Source organism: Lepidochelys kempii, chromosome 1 (assembly GCF_965140285.1).
Source record: "Lepidochelys kempii isolate rLepKem1 chromosome 1, rLepKem1.hap1, whole genome shotgun sequence".
NCBI lineage: Eukaryota > Metazoa > Chordata > Testudines > Cheloniidae > Lepidochelys > Lepidochelys kempii.
Genome location: NC_136380.1, coordinates 250349200 through 250361303, shown reverse-complemented (window position 1 = coordinate 250361303; position 12104 = coordinate 250349200). Strand labels below are relative to the sequence as shown.

General features: G+C 40.5%; 1 protein-coding gene across 7 annotated transcripts in view; it reads left to right on the top strand.

The window, feature by feature from the left end:
• The window catches only part of KIAA1549 (KIAA1549 ortholog), a 221147-nt gene that overhangs the window by 103970 nt on the left and 105073 nt on the right, over positions 1–12104 (top strand). For all 7 annotated transcript variants that reach the window (XR_012156097.2, XR_013634976.1, XM_073322875.2 and 4 more), the window contains exon 3: positions 1531–1619. Coding sequence is in view for 5 of the 7 variants with exons in the window: in XM_073322875.2 (XP_073178976.2) it covers positions 1531–1619 (89 nt within the window). In the remaining 2 variants the exon portion in view is untranslated. The remainder of the gene's footprint in view (positions 1–1530; positions 1620–12104) is intronic.

The window sequence follows — 12104 nt, the reverse complement described above, 5'->3', positions numbered from 1 at the left end:
TATTCCCCGTTCTTCTCGTCCCGCCCACCCCCTCCCCAAATCACTAATGAACGTCACCTTCTAATGCAAATCTTATCATTTACATTACACATGTATGGGTGCTCAATAAACATTTGAAAGAAACACAGCACGAATGTAGATTACTTGTAGTTGTTATGAAGGGCCAGATTTTCAAAACTCAGCCTATATTTCCATGCATATAGCCTGGTTTCTATCCCTTGCTCATACAAATTATAAAATTTAGCTGCAGAAAACCTATTCCTTGTGGACAAGTGGAGTGCAAATGGTGCTTTAAAATTGACCATGCATACATGTAGGCTTAATTGCAGCTCCTTTATAATTTTGGTGTTAAATTTATAGTATTCTTATAGCACTGTTATGCAGAATCTTTTAATAGCATGGTGGAATAAGTTTCCCTTTGAAGGTATTGGGAGTGTTTATAAATGCCATAATTTAAAATAAACTTTAGAACATGTGAAACTAAAGTCAGTTTTTCTAAATATCTTTAACATTTTATTTTACCATGTGAAAATGAGCTATGTTCCTGTATTTGGATTATTTTAGTTGGACGTGGTGTGGTTATGATCAGAAACATGACTTTGTACGCTTAAAAAGAAAGTTGCCTTGTTCCTGCCGAGCTAATATACTACAGTTGTGAAGGAGCCATATTTAATGTCAATCAACAAAAATTTTCCATTTAAGTTTTATGGTCAGAATGTGTGCGTTTGATGTATAAAACAGAAAGAACAGAGTTTAATTTTTCCCAGCTACGAGGGTGAGTTGGCTGTTCTAGTGTTAAGAAAGAGCCTTTTTTGGGATGTGGAGGGGACTTGTAAACAGAGCAGTTTTACTATGCAAATATTTGATGGAGAATAAGTACAAAACACCGAGATGCCATTTTACAGTTGCTTTCAATAATCACTGTTATAATTTAAAGTGTGGTTATGGTTAGCAATGCACCTGTGAGTGTTTTTAAGGTAGTTTCTTATTCAACAGTCTTGCCTCCAAGTGTAATCAGGGCAGTGTTTGCTTACTTTTTTTTTTAATAAAAATAACTGGTTTTTTTAAATGCCTATTAGTAGTGTATAGCCAACACAGTTATTGGACAGTGATTTGCATTCTGTTCTGGCTTATGCATCATCTACAGAATTGTTAACTGTATTACAACAGCAGAATCTTTATTACAAGTGCTCAAGTAAAAAAGAACGCAGTTTGACTTTCAGAGCCAGTTTGAATTTCTAGTCCGTCTCTTACAAAGTAAGAGTAAATTGTTTTTACTAGCAAATGAACTAATTTGATATGGAAAAAGTTGAGAGAAAATAACCACAGAATCCATGAAGCTATTTACAGAGTTACCTTTTCAGGGTATAATTATACTTCTATCTGCACCTTATCCCTGTGTCTTACGCCTTCAACACACTTGACCTCATTATCTGCTTTGTCATGCGTCACACAATTGAAAACGCAACAAAGAACCAAAGCACCATAGATGAAGCTAAAATATACTTACTGACTCTCGTTAATTTCCAGTGCTGGCCCGCAAAGCTGTGCTAGAAAATGTCAGTAATTCCATCAAAGAAGTGCTGAGAGTTCAGTTCAGGCGATCAGTAGAACTGGAGGTAAGTGGTACCAAATGTGTGCTTTCTTTGCTTAGTGTAATGCTATAGCGTGGGATGTTTGTTTTCGTTTTTAATTTTCCTATATAAAATAATGATTAAAAACACAAAAACCTGGTGCTTCTAAAGCACAACGGAATTTTGTTTGCGGTTGAACAGGAATACTGTATACATAAAACATCTTTTCTTGCATTTTTAGTGCAAGTGTAACATGAATTGTTACTTATATTTTTATAATGTGACAGATTTAGGGTAGCATGCCTTCCTCTCTGGCTTGGTTTAGCAGTGCTCCCCCACAGCTCACCCTCTTTATTGGCTGCTGTGTTGAGAGCTCCCCCACTTTAACCCCTGCATAGATTAATATCGAAAGGTGAATTGAAAAGCTTATACCGTCTAAAATATCAGTTCAGGGCTCTGTCTTTCTCCAGTGCCAGCTGATGACATCCCAAGCATTTAAAACAAAGCAGGGAGCCTTTTCCATAGCTTGTGCTCATTTAGGTTTTAGTGATATCAGTGCTTGCGGGGGAAATATGGAATCCTGAACTCAAGACTTGGTAGATTGAAGAACCGAGGAAATAATTTTCAGTTGTTAAATGTCATTTTTAAGTCTATAGATAGGTACGTCTGGGATATTCAGTAGTGTTTTCCCTTCCTTCCTCTGTGATGTTGAAGTTTTGTGTTTTTGTTTTTTGTTTGTTTTAAAGGCTTAGACCACCCTCCAGGTTGGGGTGCAAATCAAGTCTGGGAATCATAGAACCTCGAAAAGTCATCTCGTCCAGTAGTCCCCTGCACTCATGGCAGGATTAAGTGATATTTAGACCATCCCTGACAGGTGTTTGGAGATTTTTAAGAGCAGGTTAAACAATGATGGAGATTCCATAACATCCCTTGGCAATTTATTCTAGTGCTTAACTACCCTCATAGTTAGGAAGTTTTTCCTAAAGTCCATCCCTTGCTGTAATTTAAGCTCATTGCTTCTTGTCCTATCCTCAGAGGTTAAAAAGAACAATTCTTCTCTCTCTTTCTTGTAACAATCTTTTATGTACTTGAAAACTGTTATCATGTCCCCTCTCAGTCTTCTCTTTTCCAGACTAAACAAACCCAATTTTTTCAGTCTTGCCTCATAGTTCATATTTTCTAGACGTTTAATCATTTTTGTTGCTCTTGTCTGGACTTTCTCCAATTTTTCACATTTTTCCTGAAATGTGTGTTGCCCAGAACTGGACACAATGCTCCAGTTGAGGTCTAGTCAGCATGGAGTAGAACAGAAGAATTACTTCTTGTCATCTTTATATAATGTTTCAACATGGTTCCCAAGTCTTAAAAAAATCAGTGTAAGTTGGAACTTACATTAAAGGCGCATTCAGTTAAAAGTACCCCTTTTAAAAAAATTTTTTTTGACAGACCCTAGAAGTAGTTTTTTGGGTGGCAAACAAAATGCTGACTTTAGTCTCTGAATAATCAGATACTCTAAAATTTGAAATAATTACCGTTGTTATGTAATGGTGGAAGAATCTGGCCCTTAAAGACTAAGCAAAGTTTAATTTACAGTTTATTACATGTAGCTGTGTGGAATGATCTGAATTAAAATTAGGAAGCATGAATCAACTTCATATTACAAAAGGATGAAATGTACTGTGCGTAAGGTTTTCAGAATTTTAGTATATACTGTGTAACTTTCTTCTTCAAAAAGAGATCCTTTACATTCTTTGGAAGTTCATTCTTTTAGTTTGAAGATGTTGCACATAAAATGCAAGGCCTTTTGCAAAAAACAAGCTATATTATGGGAAGTGCCACTGTCAAAAATTATTGATGCATTATTGCAAATAAGGCAGTTCAATAAATGTCACGGAGTAATCCAGCTGGTCAATAACAGTCTAAAGTCTGTGCTGTGTCTGAATGGGCTGGGAATTGCTTAGCAGTGTCATGCAACTTAGTGCTATTTAGGATGGGTGAAAACAAGAAAATTACCCCTAAACTTTGCACCAGATTTAAGTTGAATGTGCTTTAAGGCTTCAAAAAGTTTAGTTAACTTTTTCTCCCTGTCCAGTGATTTTTCACTTACGCTTCCTGTTAACCCTCTGGGTTCTAAATAGAACAGTGCTGATACTGTGTTCTCATGAGATTTCCATCTCAATTTTAAGAACGCAAGAGGCTTGGATAAGATGAAAGCTAATTCACCCCAAGTAAAATAAAATATGGATAAATAAACAATAGTTTGTAAATGTCATGCTATTTTTTACATAGGTTTTCAGGTGAGGGTTAATTTCCGTAATTTGATTGTCAACAGTAGCATAGGGTTTAATAGTATCTTTGTTCTGGGATGTTGTATTTTGAGACTAAGGGTAACTAACATAGTAATGCTAATAGTAATTCTTTGGGGCCAGTTCAGTTTAGCATTTTGGGTGTATTTCTGTCTACCTTAAGAATTACAGGCTTAGCTTTCTTTCATTCTTAACTATTATTGTTGACTCTAGTGAATATTTTGAAGAATATTCAAAACATCTTCTGTTTATACTCAGTGTTGTCCATTCAACAAACCAAGTTTTATAAACAAAGAGCTTTTCTCCAGCTTTCTGTTAATTTGACCATAATAGCTCAGCACAGATGCAACATCTCATTCTGTGCAAGATTCCTTTTTTAATTTTCCCAGCTTTCCTGGGTGGCTGATGGCTTGTCTTAACTGCCTAAGTAACTTGAGTTATAACTCATATATTGCCCCTAACTCGATTCCTGTCCACATACACAAATCCTTAACTTGAATGTAGTGGTGCTTGTAACTTGAGGTGTCTGCCCTGTTCGGGAGGAGGAGGGGTAAGCTAAAGCTCAAGTTAACACAACTCTGTGTCTCACTTGAGCTAGGCTAATCTGAGTGTAGATATCAATTTAACTGCAATGAAGACATAGTTTGAGGCACAAGAAGATCCAGCAGGTTGCCCCAGGGTCACAAAGGGAGTTAGTTATTATTTGAATCTGGGATAATATTAACTCCCCAAGCCTTCATGCTTTCCTTATAAACATTGTTTAAAGAGTTACTAGCCCTACAACTGTATAGATTTATACAATCTAGCGAAGCCTCCCTTGATTGAACAAAGCTCAGATGTGTTGACCGTCAAGGCGTATTGCAAGTGCGACCCATCTGAAAGATTTGTCTTTCCTGCAAAGTCATCTTGAGTTATAACTTAAGTGTTGTTCCTGTCTACTCTCACAAATCTCGAGCTCAAGCACAGTGGTGTTTTAAACTCAAGCTAGATGGCCTGTTGGGGTATTGGTTGAAGAATGAGTGCTGCTGATGCTCAAGCTAATGCATGCAGCTTGGTTGCAGCTAGAGGCTGCATGAGTACTGAAAGGTCTCTAATGCTGTCCCAGAATTCACCTTGGGACTTTTGTTGTGTTTACCTACCTGGTCCTTAGTTCAGGACTGAAAGTTATCTCCAGTCAGTATAAATAGCCTGCCTTGGTTTTCAGACACTGCCTTAGCACGCAGCTTTCTGCACCTGTTGCACTTTTCAGATCAGATGGCATCTGGTAGAGCATCCTCCCAGCATGCATCTAGCTGGCCTGAGTCTGACACCAATGTTCTTGTGGACCTGTGGTGTGAGGCCAGTCAGAATGGCTTCAGGTCCAGGACCAGAAATCAAAAGTCTTACAATGCTACCTCCAGTAAGCTCATTGAGGACGGGATTCACTGGACTAGAGAAGATAAAATTCATGAAGAACTTGTACTGCCAGGCAAAGAACCACAAGTCCTAGTCTGATGACTCCCCTAGAATGTCCCCATCCTCTGAGGAGCTGCACTGGGTGCTCAGTAGTGTCCCAAACATGGAGCCCGCGTACACCCCGGACACCTCAAGGGCCTGTGTGTGGACTCAGGGGAGGAACTGAAGCCAGGGTCAGCACTAGCCACAGCAGTCTCAGCAGAGGCAGAGCAGATGTTTGCCACGTCCACGCACAGCCAGTCTGACCTCATTCAGTACTCCCAGGACCTGTTTGGGGAGGAGATGGAGAAACAGACTGGGGGGAATGCAGCAGAGGAACCAGCATCACCTCAGTTGGGTAAGGGAGTGAGTGACTTGCCCTTGTTTTGGCTAGGGGGGATATGACAACATAAGGGGGCTGTTGTTGCCTGTTTAGTACCAATCTCTATTACTGTAGTGGGGGGTGTTGGGTGCTGGAGGGCAGGCTTTTATACTATACTGGTTTCAGGTACACTTGAGGGATAAGAGGAGAAATGCCATCCTACTGGGCACATACAGTCCAAGATGAATTCTGCATGGGGGAACAAAATTTTAAACATGCAAGCAGTGATTTTTTTTTTTTGTGGTGCACACCCCTCCAGGTGTGCAAAGCCATGGCTATTAATACAAGCCGAGCAATGGTAGCAAACGCAGCAATGGGGGTGAGACAAGCATGGCTGCAGAATGCGTGTACAGCAACGTGTGTTTTCTCACACTAGCATTATGTTTTTGGAGCAGCCAAAACTTTATATAAAAAAAACAAAAAAAAAAAACCCACTAGCCTAGGAAATAAATCCATTGCATGGTCTTTGGTAGTATTAAATCCAGAACACTTCCGAAGTCTCTTGGAAATACTGGTCTGTGGTTTGGCTGCCAGGTTGCAAAGGCACATCTGTGATGGTTCTGTGTTACTGCCTCTATTTTAGCATCCTGTTTATACTGTCCCAGATTAGTTCACTAGTCCCCAGTCATCTGTTTGCCCATCACTCACCAGATGATGAAATAGCTTCCTAGCATAGATGGGTGGTTATCTCCCAGCATCCTGGAACACCTGTACAGGGATATCAGGCAGGTTCACCTCTTCCATTGCCAGCACAACTTGAAATAACAGTACTGTCATGGTATTAATGTTCTGTCGTCCCAGGCCTGTCCCTTGCACACCCAAGTCCCCAACCCCCTTTTTAAAAATGAAATTATAAAAAAAAATTGTGTGACTGTATAAAGCATTTGCCATTGTTGGGGGCAGGGGAGGGAATGCTGGAGCTGGGCAGTTTCAGAGTAGAGAAATTTAAAAACGGAGGACAATGAATGCCAAGGAGATAAAAGTTGTGACTTTTCCCTCGCTGTGAAGTTAAAGGGAAGAAACTTTTCTTTTTTCCCGTTCTGGGCAGAAGAATAATGCATTGTTTTTCAGGGCCATCTGCCCCAGTGCAGGTGAGACATCCACCTAGGAGACCACTGGCAGTCAGCATGAGGGTCCAGAACCTCTGAAGGAAAAGGATAAAGGATAACCAGCTGATAGAGATGCACAGGGACTTTGTCTGTAGATGAGACTGCCTCCTTGAGCTCCAAGGGAGATGATAGAACACGACAGGCAGAACCAGGCTGCAGCTGAGGGGATGCTAGAGAGGAAGAAGATGACTGCAGATTACATCACCCATGACTGCACCATGAGGAGTAGAGGGATCTGTCTGAGCACATGCTGGGACTGATGGCAGCAGGTTTCAGTACAACTTGGGTCTGGACCCTGTCCAGGTCAGCCTCCTGCTGTTGCCTCCCCTCCACACTAACATATCCTGCAGCCAGTGCCCTCTACAGAAGGGGTAACCCAGTCCATGGATGGGAGGGAGGGCACATGGTCAGCTGTACCCTGTGCACTCCGCCCTGTGCAGGCACAGTAGAGTGATGGCAAGAACTCTGACGATGTGCGTTTTCATTACAGGTGACGTGGTATTGCACCCCCTGTGCACTTGACGACCTTCTGACAGCTGCAGTGACAGTGTTACTCTCTTTCAATAAAATCTTTTGTTGTATAGTCACTTGGTGTGTAAGTACTTTGAGAACAAGACTGAGAGGAACTCTATTAAACTGCCTTGAGTGCAGGGGACTGGACTAGATGACCTCGTGAGGTCCTGTCCAGTCCTACACTTCTATGACTTTAATACTCTCACAGCTTGACAATATATATACAAGCACATCATTCTCATATAGGTGCAGTCCATTACAGTAAATGCTTTCATTATCTTATTTTCCCCTTCCAAGCCAAGGAGTCCGTTACTTCCCTAGCTCTTCCAGGCCCAACCTTAGCTGATGCACTTTCTGGCTGCCTGTATCGGATTTGTAAAGCAGCACAATCATTGCCCAAGTCTTGTCCACAGTATTCCCTCTTAACCTTACATCTGTTGTGCAGAACACAGCATGCCCCAATGACATGAATGGCATTTTAGAAGCTGCAGTCTAAATGGTTTTGTAGGCAACATTATCTAACCTTCAGTCAGCCAAATGCACCACCATCCTGCAGCCGCACATGGTATAATTGAACCTTCTGCCAGATGTCCTCTTATCCGGGCAGGGCTTCATGAGCCAGGGCAATACAGGATAAGCTGGTTTCCCAAAGTAACAGAGGAGACAGACATCCTATTGATATCCCACTGGATGGGAATAAAGTCCCCGCTTGTCAAATTTCAGATAGGCAGAATCTCCAGAATGCACTGGCATCATGCTCCCTGACAGTGCATCCCATGAAGTTGCCTGTGAACCTCCCTCTGTGGTCAGCCAGTGACTGCTGAACAATGGAGCAGTATCCTTTCTGGTTTATGTAGTCATGCGGTTCTTGTGGAGCATGCAGGTAATGGGCACATTTCTACCACCAATGGTGCCAGCACAGTTCAGGTTGTCAGTTTGTTCGAAGACTGCTGTTATTTCATGAACATTTCCAATCTTCACCAAACTATAATTCATTAAAGCTATAATTGCTTTGCAGATCTCCATCACCACAGCACTGATGGTTGACATCCTGATGCCAAACTGATTAGCCACTGACCTGCATCAGTCTGGGGTAGCCAGCTTCCAGATAGCAATAACAATACACTTCTGTACTAGTACGGTCTGTCTCATCTGCGTATCCTGTCTTTAAAGTGCTGGGGAAAGCTCTTCACACAACTCCAGGAAAGTGGTGAAAGTTCTGTTTCTGCTGCTGTTCATCCCAGGTCTGTGTTACATTGCAGTCCTGCCACTTGGTGCTTTGGAACAGCTGGTCAGCACAGAGCGAGTTCTCAGCTATGACAGTCTGCATGAGCTGCCTTTGTCCCTTCATCCTGCCTGCATGCAGCCTGTGTGTTCTCCTTAGTAAAGCATGTTTCCACCTTCCGAGAGCAACAAACTGCTGCCAAAAGACTCTGGGCTTCACGTCTCCTGTCCTTTATTTGTCCACATGAATGCCAACATTTGGTACATGTCATCATTCTGAGTGTGACCCAGGTCTTCACGGAAACATAGGCTAGGTACACACAACCAGAAGTTGTGTCCTGTAGCGAGTTGACAGTCTAAGACTACTTCTGTCCATGCGCCCAGGAAGGACAGACAACTTTTCCCATAGTACACCACAAAAGAGAGACACCAGTGTAGCACTAAGAACTAAGCGATGTGCTCCCTGGAAGACCTAACACCTCACTTGGTTCATTACAGCACCTGTGTGCATGCAATACTTCTAGTATAGCTAGAGGTACCTTTACAGTGTGGTTGCTGTCACCCAAGCTAGGCTAGCTCAAGTGGAGAAACTCAAATGTTGTAACTTGAATTAACTCTGAAGTGAAGACCTATCCTAAGACTGTGGATCTTTGTCCACATCTTGTAGCTGGTCCACATAAGTGGTTTATGAGTTTCTGCTACATTATTTAGTCCTCTGGTTTAAGTGGCAGAAGTTCATCATTTTAACTGTCAGGGTCCTGGATTCAAATCCCTCTGTTCGCCTAAGCAATTGGTTTTACAAGGCTCCTCTACCTTCCTGGGCTTTTTGAAGGAGGATAGTGATGTGGATTAAAGGGATATGGGATGGTTTGTTAAGGGTGGCTATCTAGGCTTCCGGTAAGCTCTTTAATTGTATTATTTATTTTTGCAAATTGTGAATTGTTATGACTGGCAAGTACTATTATTTATTTATATCCTTTACATTTTATGTATATGAATAGTCTGTGTAGCTTAGAATAGGTGCTTCTACAGTAGATCTTCAGAATAAACCATTTTGAAATGAAATGTCCTTTCTCTTCTCCATTTAGACAAATCCAGTGATTCCAAACTATGGGCCATATCCTCATTTGGTGCAAGTCTGCATGGCTGTATTGAAGTCAAAGGTTCACTTCCGTGGACGTACACTGATTTACACCAGCTGAGAACTAGCCCTGTATGTTTCAGTAATATGAGAAACTTCTGCTGACGTGGTGATGTCAACTGCAATAAAACCAGACATATTACTAAATATTTGTAAAGTGACTGGAGCAAACATCTGATATCCTGTCCCTTTATGAAATTTTTCTCTTTCAAACTCATTCCTTTTATGTCCACTATTGCCATGCAGGCCTCTTGACAGGATATATTGACCCTAAGGCTGCTGGGAGTCCGCTCTTCTTATAAATAATGCAGCTAGTCTTCTGAGCCTTGGTTCATCGTTTGCAAATTCTTTCTCATCAAAGGCAGAGAACAGCTCTGTAAAATAACTCATGCTTATGTTGAACTAGAAGAGTACTATCGTATGTGTTTTCTCTTAGTGATGCACTGGGGGTAGCTGTTTCGTACTCCAGAAAGCTGAAGTATTCTTGCTTCCCTACCCTACCAGAATATAATTTCATGTCAGTAATGGAATACTGCCAAGGTTGTTAGGCTTTAAAATTAACAGCTGTCCAATATAGTAAAATGTATTAATGACTGCAATCATGCAGCTCTCTAAACAGATTCTTCCTTGGTGCTTAGCTTTTTTTTTTTTTTGGCAACAGTGTCATGAACTGGTTTACGTAAAGTACAACTTGAGGTAAATTAGTACATTTTGTTTTTAATTTTTCTTTTTTTACATCTCCTATTATAGCTTACAGATGTTTCATTTTTACAGCACAGTAAAATAGGAGGCAGTTCTGTTAAATTTAGCATAGTAGCAAGGTATCCTTTACAAAAATAAAATATTTGCAATTTGATGTAACTGCTGCTCCGCTGAAATATGAACAAATATTAATGTTAAACAGGAATTGAAAATGCTTTCTTTCAACTTTTGCAGTCTGAATTCAGGAGAATCTGTCAACTCTGTGCTGCATGGGGCTTATGAGACTAGTTGATCAGTTCTGATTCTATCCTATGGAAGGCAGTATACAAATACACATTAGTCAGGTCATTATAGTATTTATTTATGTTTTAAGACTTCTCCTAATCCTGTTAGTGATTTAGACCAAGATTTTCAAACCTGCCTATCTAAAGCTAGGCTCTTAAATGATAGGCATCTAAATAAAAGTGGCCTTGTTTTTTGGAGGTGCTCTTGTGGCTCCCATTAATTTCAGTGAGATCTGTGGGTGCTTGTCATTTCTGAAATTTAGGCTGTTTTTGTTTAGGTGCCAAAATATGGTTTGAAAATGTTGCCTTTAGGATCTTAAGCTGCACATCCTCGCGCACACAATAATTCAAAAAATAAAACGCTCTGAATTTCACTTTTAACACCTACCGGCCTTGGTAAACCTTTGGGAAATAAAGTGCTTTCTAGGGATACTTCTTATTATCAGACACTTGGTACGGTGGTGGTGGTGAAGCATACTACTTAGACTTTTGTCTTGGGCCTGTAATAGTTCTCCTCTCACTACCTTTCTCCAGCTCACACTTCTCAAAATCTTTCAAATTAAGTTTCTTTTGGATTTACTGTCCACCTCCTGTCATGATGAAGCACAAAAATGGACTCATTTGGTGTGTATTGACTGTTCAGGCTAAATACTTTATGCAAAATTTGAGGGAGTTTAGGGGATAACAGTTTTTTTCTTCTCTTACCACTGAAGTGTCCGATTAGAGTACATCAATATCAGTTCGTGCTATGCTGGGCTGTTCTCCTTCTGCATGTTTTACTTTAGCAAACACCAAATAATTGCAGCTGAAGGATTGAAACACTGTTTCCTCTTTTTTTCTTGCTTGTTGTCTTTTGTGGGTACTAGACAACATTTCTCTGGCATTTCTTCCCCATTTCACAAACTGAAGCTGCTGAAAACATTTCTTCTTGAGATAAAAGGGTAAACTTCAGGCAAAAAGGCTTGAAATATCTGTTTATATTGAACTGTTTATATTGAACTAATTTGAATGCTACAGGTCTGGATCCATTTATAATAAAATCTGACAGTAGCACGCTTTTGGCGTCTAATTACAAGGAATATAGGGAAATCTGTATATATTTTTCTTGAGACCGTATTTTTTTCCTTGATACTTGAGGTTGTTTCTTGCAGTTTTTTTTAATTTTTTTTTAATACATCTTGCTCATTTTGTTTTTCAAAAAAGAAAAGGCTTTCTGTTGTGTCCTCTGAAAATTAATTTCTATTAATTTGTGCTGCCATAGAGATGTCAATAAGAGACATGTAAGCTAGGATTTGGTAGCACTTTGTGCTCTTCCACAAGGCTGATCCTCAGCTGCAAATTCTTCAGGGTATCCCATCATTCGGGCAAGGTCTGGAGAGAGCTGGTGTCTCCCTCTGTAAAGATGTGGAAGTGTATCTGAAGTCTTAGGGCTCTG